A 22,500-nucleotide genomic window follows, 5' to 3' on the forward strand; every position below is an offset into this window, starting at 1 on the left:
CTCCTCTCTCTGACCAAAGCAGCAGTCTCACGGTCTCCCCTCTCTGACCAAAGCAGCAGTCTCACTGTCTCCTCTCTCTGACCAAAGCAGCAAATACACTGTCTCCCCTCTCTGACCAAAGCAGCAAATACACTGTCTCTCCTCTCTCTGACCAAAGCAGCAAATACACTGTCTCTCCTCTCTCTGACCAAAGCAGCAAATACACTGTCTCTCCTCTCTCTGACCAAAGCAGCAAATACACTGTCTCTCCCCTCTCTGACCAAAGCAGCAAATACACTGTCTCTCCTCTCTCTGACCAAAGCAGCAAATACACTGTCTCTCCTCTCTCTGACCAAAGCAGCAGTCACACTGTCTCTCCTCTCTCTGACCAAAGCAGCAGTCACACTGTCTCCTCTCTCTGACCAAAGCAGCAGTCACACTGTCTCCCCTCTCTGACCAAAGCAGCAAATACACTGTCTCCCCTCTCTGACCAAAGCAGCAGTCACACTGTCTCCTCTCTCTGACCAAAGCAGCAGTCACACTGTCTCCCCTCTCTGACCAAAGCAGCAAATACACTGTCTCCTCTCTCTGACCAAAGCAGCAGTCTCACCGTCTCCCCTCTCTGACCAAAGCAGCAGTTACACTGTCTCCCCTCTCTGACCAAAGCAGCAGTCTCACTGTCTCCCCTCTCTGACCAAAGCAGCAGTCACACTGTCTCCTCTCTCTGACCAAAGCAGCAGTCTCACTGTCTCCCCTCTCTGACCAAAGCAGCAGTCTTACTGTCTCCTCTCTCTGACCAAAGCAGCAGTCTCACTGTCTCCTCTCTCTGACCAAAGCAGCAGTCACACTGTCTCCTCTCTCTGACCAAAGCAGCAAATACACTGTCTCCCCTCTCTGACCAAAGCAGCAAATACACTGTCTCTCCTCTCTCTGACCAAAGCAGCAAATACACTGTCTCTCCTCTCTCTGACCAAAGCAGCAAATACACTGTCTCTCCTCTCTCTGACCAAAGCAGCAAATACACTGTCTCTCCCCTCTCTGACCAAAGCAGCAAATACACTGTCTCTCCTCTCTCTGACCAAAGCAGCAAATACACTGTCTCTCCTCTCTCTGACCAAAGCAGCAAATACACTGTCTCTCCTCTCTCTGACCAAAGCAGCAAATACACTGTCTCTCCCCTCTCTGACCAAAGCAGCAAATACACTGTCTCTCCTCTCTCTGACCAAAGCAGCAAATACACTGTCTCTCCCCTCTCTGACCAAAGCAGCAAATACACTGTCTCTCCTCTCTCTGACCAAAGCAGCAAATACACTGTCTCTCCTCTCTCTGACCAAAGCAGCAAATACACTGTCTCTCCTCTCTCTGACCAAAGCAGCAAATACACTGTCTCTCCTCTCTCTGACCAAAGCAGCAAATACACTCTCTCCTCTCTCTGACCAAAGCAGCAAATACACTGTCTCTCCTCTCTCTGACCAAAGCAGCAGTCACACTGTCTCTCCTCTCTCTGACCAAAGCAGCAGTCACACTGTCTCCCCTCTCTGACCAAAGCAGCAGTCACACTGTCTCCTCTCTCTGACCAAAGCAGCAGTCACACTGTCTCCTCTCTCTGACCAAAGCAGCAGTCTCACTGTCTCCTCTCTCTGACCAAAGCAGCAGTCTCACTGTCTCCTCTCTCTGACCAAAGCAGCAGTCACACCGTCTCCTCTCTCTGACCAAAGCAGCAGTCACACTGTCTCCTCTCTCTGACCAAAGCAGCAGTCACACTGTGTCTCCTCTCCCTTCTCAGCTCTAAGAGCTATGTGTCACCATCCTCTCTACACTCCACACGCATCGAACACACACTCTGAATGCTATCTCCTGTTGCTGTGTAATAATAGCTATGCTGAGGTCAGTCTGCTGAGGTCACACACACACACACACACACACACACACACACACACACACACACACACAGAGTGTCAGATGCAGGGCAGACAGTTCCTCACAGCTCTTTACGCTGAGGACTGATTTGACATGACCCAGCTCTCCTGCCCTCCCTTCCTCCCTCGGATATACATGAGAGGAAGGGAGACTAGGGAGAGAGGAGAGTGGGATTTTAGCCAGGGGACCTCAATGAGGCCTGCTGATGGACAGACCAAAGGAACGTCACAGACAACCTCTGGATACTCCTTAAGAAAGAGAGAGGGATGGAGGGGAGGAGAGAGGTATGGAGGGGAGGAGAGAGGGATGGAGGGAGAGGAGAGAGGTATGGAGGGAGAGGAGAGAGGTATGGAGGGGAGGAGAGAGGTATGGAGGGGAGGAGAGAGGGATGGAGGGGAGGAGAGAGGGATGGAGGGAGAGGAGAGAGGTATGGAGGGAGAGGAGAGAGGTATGGAGGGGAGGAGAGAGGGATGGAGGGAGAGGAGAGAGGGATGGAGGGGAGGAGAGAGGGATGGAGGGGAGGAGAGAGGTATGGAAGGGAGGAGAGAGGTATGGAGGGAGAGGAGAGAGGTATGGAGGGGAGGAGAGAGGGATGGAGGGGATGAGAGAGGTATGGAGGGGAGGAGAGAGGGATGGAGGGGAGGAGAGAGGTATGGAGGGAGAGGAGAGAGGGATGGAGGGGAGGAGAGAGGTATGGAGGGAGATGAGAGAGGTATGGAGGGGAGGAGAGAGGGATGGAGGGAGAGGAGAGAGGGATGGAGGGGAGGAGAGAGGGATGGAGGGAGAGGAGAGAGGTATGGAGGGAGAGGAGAGAGGTATGGAGGGGAGGAGAGAGGGATGGAGGGAGAGGAGAGAGGGATGGAGGGGAGGAGAGAGGTATGGAGGGGAGGAGAGAGGGATGGAGGGAGAGGAGAGAGGTATGGAGGGAGAGGAGAGAGGGATGGAAGGGAGGAGAGAGGTATGGAGGGAGAGGAGAGAGGTATGGAGGGGAGGAGAGAGGTATGGAGGGGAGGAGAGAGGGATGGAGGGGAGGAGAGAGGTATGGAGGGGAGGAGAGAGGGATGGAGGGAGAGGAGAGAGGTATGGAGGGAGAGGAGAGAGGTATGGAGGGGAGGAGAGAGGTATGGAGGGGAGGAGAGAGGTATGGAGGGGAGGAGAGAGGTATGGAGGGGAGGAGAGAGTTCAACCTGTGTAATGATCATGCTGTTTAATCAGCTTCTTGATATGCCACACCTGTCAGGTGGATGTTTATCTTCGCAAAGGAGAAATGCTCACTAACAGAGATGTAAACAAATGTGTGCACCAAATTTGAGAGAAATAAGCTTTTTTTGTGCATATGGAAGATTTCTGGGATCTTTTATTTCAGCTCATGAAACATGGGACCAACACTTTACATGTTGCGTTTATATTTTTGTTCAGATATATATATATATATATATATATATATATATATATATATATATATATATATATATATATATATATATATATATATAGAGGATATATGAGTTACAGAGTCCTTAGCCAGGACAGTCAGGACAGTTACAGGGTCCTTAACCAGGACAGTCAGGACAGTTACAGGGTCCTTAACCAGGACAGTCAGGAGATATGAGTTACAGGGTCCTTAGCCAGGACAGACAGGAGATATGAGTTACAGGGTCCTTAGCCAGGACAGTCAGGAGATATGAGTTACAGGGTCCTTAGCCAGGACAGACAGGAGATATGAGTTACAGGGTCCTTAGCCTGGACAGACAGGAGATATGAGTTACAGGGTCCTTAGCCTGGACAGACAGGAGATATGAGTTACAGGGTCCTTAGCCAGGACAGACAGGAGATATGAGTTACAGGGTCCTTAGCCAGGACAGTCAGGACAGTTACAGGGTCCTTAGCCAGGACAGACAGGAGATATGAGTTACAGGGTCCTTAGCCAGGACAGACAGGAGATATGAGTTACAGGGTCCTTAGCCTGGACAGTCAGGACAGTTACAGGGTCCTTAACCAGGACAGTCAGGAGATATGAGTTACAGGGTCCTTAACCAGGACAGTCAGGACAGTTACAGGGTCCTTAACCAGGACAGACAGGAGATATGAGTTACAGGGTCCTTAGCCAGGACAGTCAGGACAGTTACAGGGTCCTTAACCAGGACAGTCAGGAGATATGAGTTACAGGGTCCTTAGCCAGGACAGTCAGGACAGTTACAGGGTCCTTAACCAGGACAGTCAGGCGATATGAGTTACAGGGTCCTTAGCCAGGACAGACAGGAGATATGAGTTACAGGGTCCTTAGCCAGGACAGTCAGGATAGTTACAGGGTCCTTAGCCTGGACAGACAGGAGATATGAGTTACAGGGTCCTTAGCCAGGACAGTCAGGATAAACTAGTTACAGGGTCCTTAACCAGGACAGACAGGAGATATGAGTTACAGGGTCCTTAGCCAGGACAGTCAGGACAGTTACAGGGTCCTTAGCCAGGACAGTCAGGATAGTTACAGGGTCCTTAGCCAGGACAGACAGGAGATATGAGTTACAGGGTCCTTAGCCTGGACAGACAGGAGATATGAGTTACAGGGTCCTTAGCCAGGACAGTCAGGACAGTTACAGGGTCCTTAACCAGGACAGTCAGGAGATATGAGTTACAGGGTCCTTAGCCAGGACAGTCAGGACAGTTACAGGGTCCTTAGCCAGGACAGTCAGGATAGTTACAGGGTCCTTAGCCAGGACAGACAGGAGATATGAGTTACAGGGTCCTTAGCCTGGACAGACAGGAGATATGAGTTACAGGGTCCTTAGCCAGGACAGTCAGGACAGTTACAGGGTCCTTAACCAGGACAGTCAGGAGATATGAGTTACAGGGTCCTTAGCCAGGACAGTCAGGACAGTTACAGGGTCCTTAACCAGGACAGTCAGGCGATATGAGTTACAGGGTCCTTAGCCAGGACAGACAGGAGATATGAGTTACAGGGTCCTTAGCCAGGACAGTCAGGACAGTTACAGGGTCCTTAACCAGGACAGTCAGGCGATATGAGTTACAGGGTCCTTAGCCAGGACAGACAGGAGATATGAGTTACAGGGTCCTTAGCCAGGACAGTCAGGATAAACTAGTTACAGGTAAGGCTGAACGATTTTGGAAAATAATCTAATTGCGATTTTTTGCCCCCAATATTGCGATTGCGATTTAATATGCGATTTAATTTATTTATCCTTTTTCCCCTACAAAACATAATGAATGATTTAAATATGACCAACACAATAGTATATACATTTAGTGTGAAATGTTCTTTCCCATAGGCTGGGTCTATTTGTTAGAATTAAATTCAAACATGTATGACTTGAAATAAATGACATTTTTATTGAACTGCTCATTACAGAAACATCTGTGGCTTTGCCACTGTGCATTTAAATAATTTAAACAAAGGCATGAACTTTGTAAACACTGTGTGCAAAAGGTACAGTCTTAAGAAAAAAATAATTTTAAATTGTATGTATCTTACTGCTCCCAAGTCAGTAACATTTCACACAACTGAAACAAGGAATTTGCTTTGAAAATATTTTGTAAAATCAAAGTAAATAAAGTTATAAATAAAAAATGAGAAATGCACTTTTAATTTAGACAAACTATTTTTTATAAACGATTTGAATATTATAATATAAAATAGATGAGCCTCACTTATCTCAAGTACACAACAATAACACACCACACAGACTAAAGTTCACTACGAGTATGGCACTGCCAGCCATACTTATCCAACAGTTCTGATCAATAAAATGGACTGTAAGACTCTGGTACGGCTCAGCTGTGCGGCTTGACCACATATCAGTAGTGCTAGCAAAAAAACTCCACCGTTTTAAGTTCCGCGGCGACTTTCTCTTTGCACTTTTTGTACAGCTCCGGTATGGCAGTCTGACTGAAGTATGTGCGGGAGGGTATACTGTAACGTTTATCAAGCGTATGTATTAATGCCATGAACCCAGGCTTGGTCACCGTGCTGAGAGGCATCATATCTTTGGCTATGAACTCGGTTATTGTCCGAGTGATTTCTCCGTGCCGTTTTGAATTACGTTCATACGGAGTGACACTTTCGAACATTTCTGTCAGTGATCCCTGTCTTGAGGTATTTGGCTTGTCTCGCGCACTGATGCTCGGCATTTTGGTCATACAACTGTCATGCATTGATTTGTGGTATTTTTTTAAGTGCTGAAACAGGTTTGTAGTGTTACCCCGTGAAGTAGCAATCGGAGCACGGCATGCTCTGCACAACACCTGACGCTGCTCAGCATCTTCTTTTTTAAAACCAAAATAGTTCCACACCACCGACGTGCTGTTCCTCTTCGATATTAAAGTATCAGCTGTGTCAGTTTCTGACTGTTCCGTCGAGCAAGAGGCCATTGCGCTGGACAGCATGAAAAGTCGCGTCACGTGACCACCTCAAATCGCGCACGTTGCGATTAGAAAATCGCGTTCAGTCAAATCGCGATATTATCGCGAATGCAATTAATCGTTCAGCCCTAGTTACAGGGTCCTTAACCAGGACAGACAGGAGATATGAGTTACAGGGTCCTTAGCCAGGACAGTCAGGACAGTTACAGGGTCCTTAGCCAGGACAGTCAGGATAGTTACAGGGTCCTTAGCCAGGACAGACAGGAGATATGAGTTACAGGGTCCTTAGCCAGGACAGTCAGGACAGTTACAGGGTCCTTAACCAGGACAGTCAGGACAGTTACAGGGTCCTTAACCAGGACAGTCAGGACAGTTACAGGGTCCTTAACCAGGACAGTCAGGAGATATGAGTTACAGGGTCCTTAGCCAGGACAGTCAGGAGATATGAGTTACAGGGTCCTTAGCCAGGACAGACAGGAGATATGAGTTACAGGGTCCTTAGCCTGGACAGACAGGAGATATGAGTTACAGGGTCCTTAGCCAGGACAGACAGGAGATATGAGTTACAGGGTCCTTAACCAGGACAGACAGGAGATATGAGTTACAGGGTCCTTAGCCAGGACAGTCAGGAGATATGAGTTACAGGGTCCTTAGCCAGGACAGTCAGGATAAACTAGTTACAGGGTCCTTAACCAGGACAGTCAGGATAGTTACAGGGTCCTTAGCCAGGACAGTCAGGAGATATGAGTTACAGGGTCCTTAACCAGGACAGACAGGAGATATGAGTTACAGGGTCCTTAACCAGGACAGTCAGGACAGTTACAGGGTCCTTAACCAGGACAGTCAGGAGATATGAGTTACAGGGTCCTTAACCAGGACAGACAGGAGATATGAGTTACAGGGTCCTTAGCCTGGACAGTCAGGACAGTTACAGGGTCCTTAGCCAGGACAGACAGGAGATATGAGTTACAGGGTCCTTAGCCAGGACAGACAGGAGATATGAGTTACAGGGTCCTTAGCCTGGACAGACAGGAGATATGAGTTACAGGGTCCTTAACCAGGACAGACAGGAGATATGAGTTACAGGGTCCTTAACCAGGACAGACAGGACAGTTACAGGGTCCTTAACCTGGACAGTCAGGAGATATGAGTTACAGGGTCCTTAGCCTGGACAGTCAGGACAGTTACAGGGTCCTTAGCCTGGACAGACAGGAGATATGAGTTACAGGGTCCTTAGCCAGGACAGACAGGAGATATGAGTTACAGGGTCCTTAGCCTGGACAGACAGGAGATATGAGTTACAGGGTCCTTAGCCAGGACAGACAGGAGATATGAGTTACAGGGTCCTTAGCCAGGACAGTCAGGATAGTTACAGGGTCCTTAACCAGGACAGACAGGAGATATGAGTTACAGGGTCCTTAGCCTGGACAGTCAGGACAGTTACAGGGTCCTTAGCCTGGACAGACAGGAGATATGAGTTACAGGGTCCTTAGCCAGGACAGACAGGAGATATGAGTTACAGGGTCCTTAGCCAGGACAGTCAGGATAGTTACAGGGTCCTTAACCAGGACAGTCAGGAGATATGAGTTACAGGGTCCTTAGCCAGGACAGTCAGGATAGTTACAGGGTCCTTAACCAGGACAGTCAGGAGATATGAGTTACAGGGTCCTTAGCCAGGACAGTCAGGATAGTTACAGGGTCCTTAACCAGGACAGACAGGAGATATGAGTTACAGGGTCCTTAGCCAGGACAGACAGGAGATATGAGTTACAGGGTCCTTAGCCAGGACAGACAGGAGATATGAGTTACAGGGTCCTTAACCTGGACAGACAGGAGATATGAGTTACAGGGTCCTTAGCCAGGACAGACAGGAGATATGAGTTACAGGGTCCTTAGCCAGGACAGACAGGAGATATGAGTTACAGGGTCCTTAGCCAGGACAGACAGGAGATATGAGTTACAGGGTCCTTAGCCAGGACAGTCAGGATAGTTACAGGGTCCTTAACCAGGACAGACAGGAGATATGAGTTACAGGGTCCTTAACCAGGACAGACAGGAGATATGAGTTACAGGGTCCTTAACCAGGACAGTCAGGAGATATGAGTTACAGGGTCCTTAGCCAGGACAGACAGGAGATATGAGTTACAGGGTCCTTAGCCAGGACAGTCAGGATAGTTACAGGGTCCTTAGCCAGGACAGTCAGGAGATATGAGTTACAGGGTCCTTAGCCAGGACAGTCAGGATAGTTACAGGGTCCTTAACCAGGACAGACAGGAGATATGAGTTACAGGGTCCTTAACCAGGACAGACAGGAGATATGAGTTACAGGGTCCTTAACCAGGACAGACAGGAGATATGAGTTACAGGGTCCTTAGCCAGGACAGACAGGAGATATGAGTTACAGGGTCCTTAACCAGGACAGTCAGGATAGTTACAGGGTCCTTAGCCTGGACAGACAGGAGAATTACAGGGTCCTTAACCAGGACAGTCAGGAGAGTTACAGGGTCCTTAGCCAGGACAGTCAGGGGAGACTAGAACTTTATTTCCCCAAATTCTTTCAAATCAAACTCCCTTTGTAACCTCACCACCACCTTTCTCCCGTTCTGTCTTAGTGATCTCACCACTATTCAATTTTCAATTTAAGGGCTTTATTGGCATGGGAAACGTATGTTAACATTGCCAAATCAAGGGAAGTAGATAGTAAACAAACGTGAAATAAACAATAAATATTAACAGTAAACATTACACTCAGAAGTTTCAAAAGAATAAAGACATTTCAAATGTCATATTATGTATATATACAGTGTTGTAACAATGTGCAAATAGTTAAAGTACAAATGGGAAAATAAATAAACATAAATATGGGTTGTATTTACAATGGTGTTTGTTCTTCACTGGTTGCCCTTTTCTTGTGGCAACAGGTCACAAATATTGCAGCTGTGATGGCACACTGTGGTTTTTCACCCAGTAGATAAGGGAGTTTATCAAAATTGGGTTTGTTTTCGAATTCTTTGTGGATTGCTGTAATCTGAGGGAAATATGTGTCTCTAATATGGTCATACATTTGGCAGGAGGTTAGGAAGTGCAGCTCAGTTTCCACCTCATTTTGTGGGCAGTGTGCACATAGCCTGTCTTCTCTTGAGAGCCAGGTCTGCCTACGGCGGCCTTTCTCAATAGCAAGGCTATGCTCACTGAGTCTGTACATAGTCAAAGCTTTCCTTAAGTTTGGGTCAGTCACAGTGGTCAGGTATTCTGCCACTGTGTACTCTCTGTTTAAGGCCAAATAGCATTATAGTTTGCTCTGTTTTTTTGTTTGTTCTTTCCAATGTGTCAAGTAATTCTCTTTTTGTTTTCTCATGATTTGGTTGGGTCTAATTGTGTTGTTGTTGTTGTTGTTGTCGTCCTGGGGCTGTGTGGGGTCTGTTTGTGTTTGTGAACATAGGCCCAGGACAAGCTTACTTAGGGGACTCTTCTCCAAGTTCATCTCTCTGTAGGTGATGGCTTTGTTATGGAAGGTTTAGGAATCGCTTCCTTTTAAGTGGTTATAGAATTTAACGGCTCTTTTCTGGATTTTGATAATTAGCGGGTCTTGGCCTAATTCTGCTCTGCATGCATTATTTGGTGTTTTACGTTGTACACGGATGATGTTTTTGCAGAATTCTGCATGCAGAGTCTCAATTTGGTGTTTGTCCCATTTTGTGAATTCTTGGTTGGTGAGCGGACCCCAGACCTTAGAACCATAAAGGGCAATGGGTTCTATAACTGATTCAAGTATTTTTAGCCAGATCCTAATTGGTATGTCAAATTTTATGTTCCTTTTGATGGCATAGAAGGCCCTTCTTGCCTTGTCTCTCAGATCGTTCACAGATTTGTGGAAGTTACCTGTGGCGCTGATGTTTAGGCCGAGGTATGTATAGTTTTTTGTGTGCTCTAGGGCAACGGTGTCTAGATGGAATTTGTATTTGTGGTCCTGGCAACTGGACCTTTTTTAGAACACCATTATTTTTGTCTTACTGAGATTTACTGTCAGGGCCCAGGTCTGACAGAATCTGTGCAGAAGATCTAGGTGCTGCTGTAGGCCCTCCTTGGTTGGTGACAGAAGCACCAGATCATCAGCAAACAGAAGACATTTGACTTCAGATTCTAGTAGGGTGAGGCCGGGTGCTGCAGACTGTTCTAGTGCCCTCGCCAATTCATTGATATATATGTTGAAGAGGGTGGGGCTTAAACTGCATCCCTGTCTCACCCCACGGTCCTGTGGAAAGAAATGTGTGTGTTTTTTGCCAATTTTAACCGCACACTTGTTGTTTGTGTACATGGATTTTATAATGTCGTATGTTTTTCCCCCAACCCCACTTTCCATCAATTTGTATAGCAGACCCTCATGCCAAATTGAGTCAAAAGCTTTTTTGAAATCAACAAAGCATGAGCGCTCTCTCTCTCTCTCTCTCTCTCTCTCTCTCTCTCTCTCTCTCTCTCTCTCTCTCTCTCTCTCTCTCTCTCTCTCTCTCTCTCTCTCTCTCTCTCTCTCTCTCTCTCTCTCTCTCTCTCTCTCTCTCTCTCTCTCTCTCTCTCTCTCTCTCTCTCTCTCTCTCTCTCTCTCTCTCTCTCTCTCTCTCTCTCTCTCTCTCTCTCTCTCTCTCTCTCTCTCTCTCTCTCTCTCTCTCTCTCTCTCTCTCTCTCTCTCTCTCTCTCTCTCTCTCTCTCTCTCCTGCTGAGCTTCTCTCTCTCTCCTGTTCTCTGTCCTGCTGAGCTTCTCTCTCTCTCGCTCGCTCCTGTTCTCTGCCCTGCTGAGCTTCTCTCTCTCTCTCGCTCCTGTTCTCTGTCCTGCTGAGCTTCTCTCGCTCCTGTTCTCTGTCCTGCTGAGCTTCTCTCTCTCCCTCTCCTGTTCTCTGTCCTGCTGAGCTTCTCTCTCTCCCTCTCCTGTTCTCTGTCCTGCTGAGCCTCTCTCTCTGCGGTGCCTGGCTAGGCGGAGTTTGGGTGCCTGCCTGGCTGGAGTTGGGGTGCCTGCCTGGCTGGGCGGAGTTTGGGTGCCTGCCTGGCTGGGCGGAGTTTGGGTGCCTGCCTGGCTGGGCGGAGTTGGGGTGCCTGCCTGGCTGGGCGGAGTTTGGGTGCCTGCCTGGCTGGGCGGAGTTTGGGTGCCTGGGATCTTTGTTTCCGTCTCTTTGCAAATTGCCCATTACGCCCTGTCCCAGGACCCCAAATGCAGTGACACAAACAACTTTTGACGTGATTTATCGACCATTCAGCTACGGATACAGATTCACAAATGCCAAATATACACACACGCACACACACAGGCAGGTACAAACACACTCACTATTCCAAAATATGAGAGCCTCACAAGGGGCCTCTTCTCTTTGATATGATGATAATATCAACGATATGGATGGAGGGAAAGATAGAGATGGAGAGACAGAGAGATGGAGAGACAGAGAGAGAGAGAGAGAGAGACAGAGAGAGAGATGGAGACAGAGAGACAGAGAGACAGAGAGAGAGACAGAGAGAGAGACAGAGAGAGAGACAGAGAGAGAGACAGAGAGAGAGACAGAGAGAGACAGAGAGAGACACAGAGAGACAGAGAGACAGAGAGAGACACAGAGAGACAGAGACAGAGACACAGAGAGACAGAGACAGAGAGACAGAGAGACAGAGAGAGACACAGAGAGACAGACAGAGAGACAGAGAGAGAGACAGAGAGACAGAGAGACAGAGAGAGAGACAGACAGACAGACAGACAGAGACAGACAGAGAGACAGAGAGACAGAGAGACAGAGAGACAGACAGAGACAGAGACAGAGACAGAGACAGACAGACAGACAGACAGACAGACAGACAGACAGACAGACAGACAGACAGACAGACAGACAGACAGACAGACAGACAGACAGACAGACAGACAGACAGACAGACAGACAGACAGACAGACAGACAGACAGACAGACAGACAGACAGACAGACAGACAGACAGAGAGAGAGAGAGAAGGAATCTTCTGAGAAAAAATGAATGAATGAAAAAGAGTGAGGAGGAAGGACACAAGGAAAGCAAACATTGAAGTTAATGAATTTACCTTAAAATGTTCTTTTTATTTAATCCCCCTTCCCCCTCTCTCTCTCTGTCTCAGTGGAGTGGGGAACAAGTGGTAGTGGGACAGGCGGGACAAAGAGAGAGAAAGAGAAAAGAGAAGAAGCAATTGTTGCAGAAGAAGAAAGGGTTATCCATCTGTCTGTCAGCTCATTCATCTGTCTGTCAGCTCATTCATCTGTCTGTCAGCTCATTCATCACAGTGTGTACGTGTGTGTATGCATGTATGTATGTGTGTGTATGTGTGTGTGTGTGTGTGTGTGTGCGTGTGTGTCTGTCAGCTCATTCATCCTGCGACCCATCTGTCTTAGTCTCCCAGCAACAAACACACACACAGTGGAGAGCGACACACACATCACAGAGAAACACACACCACAAACACCGAACACACAGGACAACCAGCTCCCAATCCAAAAGCAGGACAACCAGCTCCCAGCTCCAAAAGCAGGCAACTTTTTTCCCATCCCTTGGAACCCCTGAGCTGAGACGACCGTCCCGCCTCCCAATGCAACACACACACCCCCACCTCACAACGCAAAATACAAAAAACAACATCTAACATCCGCCTTTATTCATTCACAAGTATCACACACTCCTAGAGCCATCTAAACCAGTGCTTCCCAACCCTGGTCCTCCAGTACTCATGCTTTGTTGACTTTTTAAAAAAGCTTTTGACAAAATTTGGCATGAGGGTCTGCTATACAAATTGGTGTTGGGGGAAAAACGTACGACTTTACAAAATCCATGTACACAAACATTGGCAAAAAACACACACATTTCTTTCCACAGGGCCGTGGGGTGAGACAGGGATGCAGCTTAAGCCCCACCCTCTTCAACATATATATCAACAAATTGGCAAGGGCACTAGAACAGTCTGCAGCACCCGGCCTCACCCTACTAGAATCTGAAGTCAAATGTCTACTGTTTGCTGAAGATCTGGTGCTTCTGTCCCCAACCAAGGAAGGCCTACAGCAGCACCTAGATCTATCTCCTAACTGTCCTGGCTAAGGACCCTGTAACTCAGACCTGGGCCCTGACAGTAAATCTCAGTAAGACAAAAATAATGGTGTTCCAAAAAAGGTCCAGTTGTCAGGACCACAAATACAAATTCCATCTAGACACCATTGCCCTAGAGCACACAAAAAACCATACATACCTCAGCCTAAACATCAGCGCCACAGGTAACTTAACTAAGCTGTGAACGATCTGAGAGACAAGGCAAGAAGGGCCTTCTACACCATCAAAAGGATAATAACATTTGACATACCAATTAGGATCTGGCTAAAAATACTTGAATCAGTTATAGAACCCATTGCCCTTTATGGTTGTGAGGTCTGGGGTCCGCTCACCAACCAAGAATTCAGAAAATGGACAAACACCAAATTGAGACTGTATGCAGAATTCTGCAAAAATATCCTCAGTGTACAACATAAAACCCCAAATAACGCATGCAGAGCAGAATTAGGCCGATACCCGCTAATGATCCAAATCCAGAAAAGCGCCATTAAATTCTACAACCACCTAAAAGTAAGCGATTCCCAAACCTTCCATAACAAAGCCATCAACTACAGTCGAGGTCAAAAGTTTTGAAAATGACACAAGTATTGGTCTTCACAAAGTTCGCTGCTTCAGTGTTATGAGATATTTTTGTCAGATGTTACTATGGTATACTGAAGTATAATTACAAGCATTCCATAAGTGTCAAAGGCTTTTATTGACAATTACATAAAGTTTATGCAAAGAGTCAATATTTGCAGTGTTGACCCTTCTTTTTCAAGACCTCTGCAATCCGCCCTGGCATGCTGTCAATTAACTTCTGGGCCACATCCTGACTGATGGCAGCCCATTCTTGCATAATCAATGCTTGGAGTTTGTCAAAATGTGTGGGTTTTTGTTTGTCCACCCGCCTCTTGAGGATTGACCACAAGTTCTCAATGGGATTAAGGTCTGGGGAGTTTCCTGGCCATGGACCCAAAATGTTGATGTTTTGTTCCCCGAGCCACTTAGTTATCACTTTTGCCTTATGGCAAGGTGCTCCATCATGCTGGAAAAGGCATTTTTCGTCACCAAACTGTTCTTGGATGGTTGGGAGAAGTTGCTGTCAGAGGATGTGTTGGTACCATTCTTTATTCATGGCTGTGTTCTTAGGCAAAATTGTGAGTGAGCCCACTCCCTTGGCTGAGAACCAACCCCACACATGAATGGTCTCAGGATGCTTTACTGTTGGCATGACACAGGACTGATGGTAGCGCTCACCTTGTCTTCTCCGGACAAGTTTTTTTCAGGATGCCCCAAACAATCGGAAAGGGGATTCATCAGAGAAAATGACTTTACCCCAGTCCTCAGCAGTCCAATCCCTGTACCTTTTGCAGAATATCAGTCTGTCCCTGATGTTCTTCCTGTTGAGAAGTGGCTTCCTCGCTGCCCTTCTTGACACCAGGCCATCCTCCAAAAGTCTTCGCCTCACTGTGCGTGCAGACGCATTCACACCTGCCTGCTGCCATTCCTGAGCAAGCTCTGCACTGGTGGTGCCCCGATCCTGCAGCTGAATCAACTTTAGGAGACGGTCCTGGCGCTTGCTGGACTTTCTTGGGCACCCTGACGCCTTCTTCACAACAATTGAACCTCTCTCCTTGAAGTTCTTGATGATCCGCTAAATGGTTGATTTAGGTGCAATCTTACTAGCAGCAATATCCTTGCCTGTGAAGCCCTTCTTGTGCAAAGCAATGATGACGGCACGTGTTTCCTTGCAGGTAACCATGGTTAACAGAGGAAGAACAATGATTTCAAGCACCACCCTCCTTTTAAAGCTTCCAGTCTGTTATTCTGACTCAATCAGCATGACAGAGTGATCTCCAGCCTTGTCCTCGTCAACACTCTCACCTGTGTTAACGAGAGAATCACTGACATGATGTCAGCTGGTCCTTTTGTGGCAGGGCTGAAATGCAGTGGAAATGTTTTTTTGGGGATTAAGTTCATTTTCATGGCAAAGAGGGACTTTGCAAATAATTGCAATTCATCTGATCACTCTTCATAACATCCTGGTGTATATGCAAATTGCCATCATTAAAACTGAGTCAGCAGTATTTGTGACACTCTCAAAACTTTTGACCACGACTGTACAGAGAGATGAACCTGGAGAAGAGTCCCCTAAGCAAGCTGGTTCTGGGGCTCTGTTCACAAACACAAACAGACCCCACAGAGCCACAGGACAGCAACACAATTAGACCCAAACAAATCATGAGAAAACTAAAAGATAATTACTTGACATATTGGAAAGAATTAACAAAAAAACTGAGCAAACTAGAATGCTATTTGGCCCTAAACAGAGAGTACACAGTGGAAGAATAACTAACCACTGTGACTGACCCAAAATTAAGGAAAGCTTTGACTATGTACAGACTCAGTGAGCATAGCCTTGCTGTTGAGAAAGGCCGCCGTAGGCAGACCTGGCTCTCAAGAGAAGACAGGCTATGTGCACACTGCCCACAAAATGAGGTGGAAACTGAGCTGCACTTCCTAACCTCCTGCCAAATGTAAGACCATATTAGAGACACATATTTCCCTCAGATTACAGAGATCCACAAAGAATTCGAAAACAAACCCAATTTTGATAAACTCCCTTATCTACTGTGTGAAAAACCACAGTGTGCCATCACAGCAGCAAGATTTGTTACCTGTTGCCACAAGAAAAGGGCAACCAGTGAAGAACAAACACCATTGTAAATACAACCCATATTTATGTTTATTTATTTTCCCTTTTGTACTTTAACTATATGCACATCGTTACAACACTGTATATATACATAATATGACATTTGAAATGTCTCTATTATTTTAGAACTTTTGTGAGTTAATATTTACTGTTCACTTTTATTGTTTATTTCACTTTTGTTGATCCATTTCACTTGCTTTGGCAATGTAAACATGTCAATGTAAACATTTCCCATGTCAATAAAGCCCCTTGAATTGAATTGAACTGAACTGAGAGAGAGATGCTCTTGAACAGCAGAGAGACACTTATTCTGTATACCACCCCTACCTTGTCACAACACAACTGATTGGCTCAAACACTTTAAGAAGGAAAGAAATTCAAATTCCACAAATTAACTTTTAACAAGGCACACCTGTTAATTGAAATGCATTCCAGGTGACTACCTCATGAAGCTGGTTGAGAGAATGCCAAGAGTGTGCAAAGCTGTCATCAAGGCAAAGGGTGACTATTTGAAGAATCTCAAATATAAAATATATTTTGATTTGTTTAACACCTTTTTGGTTACTACATGATTCCATATGTGCCATTTCATAATTTTGATGTCTTCACTATTATTCTACAATGTAGGAAATAGTACAAATAAAGAAAAACCCTGGAATGAGTAGGTGTGTCCAAACTTTTGACTGGTACTGTATATAGCGAGAGATGCTCTCGAACAGCAGAGAGATAGAGAGATGCTCTCGAACAGCAGAGAGATAGAGAGATGCTCTCGAACAGCAGAGAGATATATAGAGAGAGATGCTCTCGAACAGCAGAGATACAGAGAGAGATGCTCTCGAACAGCAGAGATACAGAGAGAGATGCTCTCGAACAGCAGAGATAGAGAGAGAGATGCTCTCGAACAGCAGAGAGATAGAGAGAGATGCTCTCGAACAGCAGAGATATAGAGAGAGATGCTCTCGAACAGCAGAGAGATATATAGAGAGAGATGCTCTCGAACAGCAGAGATATAGAGAGAGATGCTCTCGAACAGCAGAGATAGAGAGAGAGATGCTCTCGAACAGCAGAGAGATAGAGAGAGATGCTCTCGAACAGCAGAGATATAGAGAGATGCTCTCGAACAGCAGAGAGATAGAGAGAGATGCTCTCGAACAGCAGAGATACAGAGAGAAATGCTCTCGAACAGCAGAGAGATAGAGATGCTCTCGAACAGCAGAGAGATAGAGAGATGCTCTCGAACAGCAGAGAGATATATAGAGAGAGATGCTCTCGAACAGCAGAGATATAGAGAGAGATGCTCTCGAACAGCAGAGATATAGAGAGAGATGCTCTCGAACAGCAGAGATAGAGAGAGAGATGCTCTCGAACAGCAGAGAGATAGAGAGAGATGCTCTCGAACAGCAGAGATATAGAGAGATGCTCTCGAACAGCAGAGAGATAGAGAGAGATGCTCTCGAACAGCAGAGATACAGAGAGAGATGCTCTCGAACAGCAGAGAGATAGAGAGATGCTCTCGTACAGCAGAGATATATAGAGAGAGATGCTCTCGAACAGCAGAGAGATAGAGAGAGATGCTCTCGAACAGCAGAGAGATAGAGAGAAAAGGCAACAGAAAAGAGAGAGGGAGGCCAATAGAAAAGAGAGAGGGGCCAATAGAATAATGAAAAACAAAGACCTACTTGTCTCAAGTCAGAGAAGGCGAGCAGCAGTGTGTCTCCTTGGAAGCCGGGTACCGGCCCCGCTCTGGCAAACCCTGTGGGAACGACAGAACCAATGAATAAAGGAGAGGGGGGGAGAGAGGCAGAGAGGAATGAAAGAATGGACAGAATTCGCCATGCTCCGGGAGATTGACAGACGGATGACAGGAGATGGGGAGGAGGGGAGGAAGAGAGGAGGGAAAGAGGGAGAGGGAGGGGATGGAGGGAGGGGATGGAAGGAGAGCGCGGAGGTAGAGAGGGGAAGGAGGGAAGGGAGGGAGGGAAGGAGGAATGGGGTCCTCCTGTTGGAGAGCCATGTCTAGGTCTTCCAGGGCCGGAATTCACAGTGTCTCAGAGTAGGAGTACTGATCTAGGATCAGTTTGGCCTTTTAGATCATAATGAATCAGATTAGACTCCTGGAATTTGATTTTTGGGATAAGAGAGTGTGAGAGAAATTAGTTTTGAGTTGGGATACATTTAGGTATTTGAACTTGGTTGATGGGGGAGCGAAGGGTGAGGGGTGAGGACAGAGAGGGATTCAATCTTGGTGTCTGTTCTTCTGTGGTCGCTTAGAATTTGAACTTGATGGGTTACTAAGGGATTAGTGAGGAAAGAGAGGTGAGAGTTTAGTTGTTAGTTACTGTGTTTTCTTAGGCCGGTCAGGTAAAATTTGGGTAACTTGAACTTTGTTAATCCGGGAACAGGCGTGAGAGCCAGAAATGCTAGGGTGAGGGCGAGAGGAGAGAGAGTTTGCTTGTTGGTGGGTTTTTTTTTAGGGACGGGGTCGTTTTGAGTTTAGATGTGCTTCTTGGCTCTAGGTATGATGCGATAAACAAGGCGTGTGTGTGTGTTGGGGTCAGGAATGGGTAGGGGATAAGACAGCCGTGGTAATGGTTGATGTGATGGTGTATAGATCCCAGCGTGGTCCAGGTGAAAGAGATTAGCTACAGCCCAACACTGTTTAGTGTGCCAGTGTCAAATGTTCTCTAACCCACCACAATACTCAGATCCTCTCATCATAGTCGCACACACGCCAACCATCTATGTTCCTGACCCCAAAGTGCTCCCTCATAGCCCTAGTCCCCTCCCCCAAAAGTCCCTCACCCCCGCCCTCTCCCCCCCTGCCTGTAACCCTCTAACCCAGGCCTGGTACCCAATGTCTCCATGAAATCTTCTCACCCCCTGAAGACCCCCTCTATACCTACCCCCTCTAATTCTCTCCTTCTCATAACCCGGTACCCAACATGCATCACGCCTGTCACAAGACATTACGTTGACGTGACGTTGTACCCCACTGTTCCATCTCACACACGCATAACCTGACCCTTGCTCTAACTTTGAGAACCATGTGTCAGCCTCTCTCCCTCTCTCTCTCCCTCCCTCCCTGCTTGGGATGCCTCAATGCCCATTTGCCCTGACAAAAGGGGGTGAGACAGTGTGTGTGTGTGTGTGTGTGTGGAAAACGTTATTGTATAGCGCCACCTGTGGGTAGTTTATTGTATGAGAACTACGGGGCATAGAGGAGTCTTCCCGTTTTAGCTCTAAGAACTATGGGGAAATACTTCAGAGTCTCAATCTGCAAAAGATGTGTTTGGAAAGACAGAGGGAGGGAGGGAAGGATGGAAAGATGGGCATCAAAGCGGCATGGACTCTACAAGGTGTCGAAAGCATTCCACAGGGATGCCGGCCCATGTTGACACCAACGCTTTCCACAGTTGTGGCAAGTTGGCTGGATGTCCTTTGGGTGGTGGACCATTCTTGATGCACACGGGAAACTGTTGAACGTGGAAAAACACAAGCAGCGTTGCAGTTCTTGACACAAACCGGTGCTCCTGGCACCTACTACCATACCCCGTTGAAAAGCACTTAAATATTTTGTCTTGCCCATTCACCCTCTGAATGGCACACATAACACAATCCATGTCTCAATAGTCTCAAGGCTTAAAAATCCTTATTTAACCTGTCTCCTCCCCTTCATCTACACTGATTGAAATGGATCTAACAGGTGACATCAAAACGGGACCAAAGCTTTCACCTGGTCAGTCTATGTAATGTAAAGTTCCTAATGTTTTGTACACTGTGTATATGGTAGTCATCATATAGTTATTATATGGTAGTCATCATATAGTTATTATATGGTAGTCATCATATAGCTATTATATGGTAGCCATCATATAGTTATTATATGGTAGTCATCATATAGCTATTATATGGTAGTCATCATATAGTTATTATATGGTAGCCATCATATAGCTATTATATGGTAGTCATCATATAGTTGTTATATGGTAGTCATCATATAGTTGTTATATGGTAGTCATCATATAGTTATTATATGGTAGTCATCATATAGCTATTATATGTAGTCATCATATAGCTATTATATGGTAGTCATCATATAGCTATTATATGGTAGTCATCATATAGCTATTATATGGTAGTCATCATATAGTGTAGTTATTACATGGTAGTCATCATATAGTTATTATATGGTAGTCATCATATAGCTATTATATGTAGTCATCATATAGCTATTATATGGTAGTCATCATATAGCTAGTATATGGTAGTCATCATATAGTTATTATATGGTAGTCATCATATAGCTATTATATGGTAGTCATCATATAGTTATTATATGGTAGTAATCATATAGCTATTATATGTAGTCATCATATAGCTATTATATGGTAGTCATCATATAGCTATTATATGGTAGTCATCATATAGTTATTATATGGTAGTCGTCATATAGTTATTATATGGTAGTCATCATATAGTTATTATATGGTAGTCATCATATAGCTATTATATGGTAGTCATCATATAGTGTAGTTATTATATGGTAGTCATCATATAGTTATTATATGGTAGTCATCATATAGTTATTATATGGTAGTCATCATATAGTTATTATATGGTAGTCATCATATAGCTATTATATGGTAGTCATCATATAGTTATTATATGGTAGTCATCATATAGTTATTATATGGTAGTCATCATATAGTTATTATATGGTAGTCATCATATAGTTATTATATGGTAGTCATCATATAGTTATTATATGGTAGTCATCATATAGTTATTATATGGTAGTCATCATATAGTTATTATATGGTAGTCATCATAGTTATTATATGGTAGTCATCATAGTTATTATATGGTAGTCATCATATAGTTATTATATGGTAGTCATCATAGTTATTATATGGTAGTCATCATATAGTTATTATATGGTAGTCATCATATAGTTATATATGGTAGTCATCACATAGTTATTATATGGTAGTCATCATATAGTTATTATATGGTAGTCATCATAGTTATTATATGATAGTCATCATAGTTATTATATGGTAGTCATCATAGTTATTATATGATAGTCCTCATAGTTATTATATGGTAGTCATCATATAGTTATTATATGGTAGTCATCATATAGTGTAGTTATTTTATGGTAGTCATCATATAGCTATTATATGGTAGTCATCATAGTTATTATATGATAGTCATCATAGTTATTATATGGTAGTCATCATAGTTATTATATGGTAGTCATCATATAGTTATTATATGGTAGTCATCATATAGTTATTATATGGTAGTCATCATTTAGTTATTATATGGTAGTCATCATATAGTTATTATATGGTAGTCATCATATAGTTATATATGGTAGTCATCACATAGTTATTACATGGTAGTCATCATATAGTTATTATATGGTAGTCATCATAGTTATTATATGATAGTCATCATAGTTATTATATGGTAGTCATCATAGTTATTATATGATAGTCATAGTTATTATATGGTAGTCATCATATAGTTATTATATGGTAGTCATCATATAGTGTAGTTATTTATGATAGTCATCATATAGCTATTATATGGTAGTCATCATAGTTATTATATGATAGTCATCATAGTTATTATATGGTAGTCATCATAGTTATTATATGGTAGTCATCATAGTTATTATATGATAGTCATCATAGTTATTATATGGTAGTCATCATATAGTTATTATATGGTAGTCATCATATAGTTATTTTATGGTAGTCATCATATAGTTATTATATGGTAGTCATCATATAGTTATTATATGGTAGTCATCATATAGTTATTATATGGTAGTCATCATATAGTTATTATATGATAGTCATCATATACTGTAGTTAAATGGTAGTCATCATAAATTATATATGGTTATGAATTTCTCACTTTAGTTAGGTATTGTAAGAATTATTTCAGAGTTACAGTTGTTATTAATGTGGCTTGCGAAAGCAGCCACACTTTAGATATCGTAATAATTATTTCTGACATAGTTAGGTGGTACTTCTGAAGCAAAACTCCCGACTTTAAATCTTCGTCATACTTCTTCTTCTTCTTATTATTATTATTCTGTACGCTACTCCTCTGACACCGTTTAAGCTAAAAAGGCCATTAAAACTTTAAAATGTGCAGACTGGTCTGGAATAGTGTGCTTGCATTCAACATTTTGATATTATTTCTACTTTTTAAACTATACATTATTTTGGTCTTTGTTTTTGTCCATCTTCATTCACTTTAATGTGACTTTTTTTTAAACATTCTAAAGCTCTCCATTGTGACATCATCACTTCAAACTTCCATTCACTGTAAATGTAACGATGCAACTTTTGACACAAATCAGCTAACTTTGACCACTTTGCCAAAGACTTACAGTGCATTCGGAAAGTAC

The 22,500-nt window shown here is 44.5% G+C and overlaps 1 protein-coding gene across 2 annotated transcripts in view; it reads right to left on the reverse strand.

Moving 5' to 3' along the window:
* LOC121560069 (exocyst complex component 6B-like) overlaps nucleotides 1-22,500 on the reverse strand; it is a 119,369-nt gene that overhangs the window by 22,620 nt on the left and 74,249 nt on the right. For both annotated transcript variants that reach the window (XM_045215121.1, XM_045215120.1), the window contains one exon: nucleotides 17,756-17,829. In XM_045215121.1, the coding sequence (XP_045071056.1) occupies nucleotides 17,756-17,829 (74 nt within the window). The remainder of the gene's footprint in view (nucleotides 1-17,755; nucleotides 17,830-22,500) is intronic.

Source organism: Coregonus clupeaformis, unplaced genomic scaffold (genome assembly GCF_020615455.1).
Source record: "Coregonus clupeaformis isolate EN_2021a unplaced genomic scaffold, ASM2061545v1 scaf0372, whole genome shotgun sequence".
NCBI classification, from domain to species: domain Eukaryota; kingdom Metazoa; phylum Chordata; class Actinopteri; order Salmoniformes; family Salmonidae; genus Coregonus; species Coregonus clupeaformis.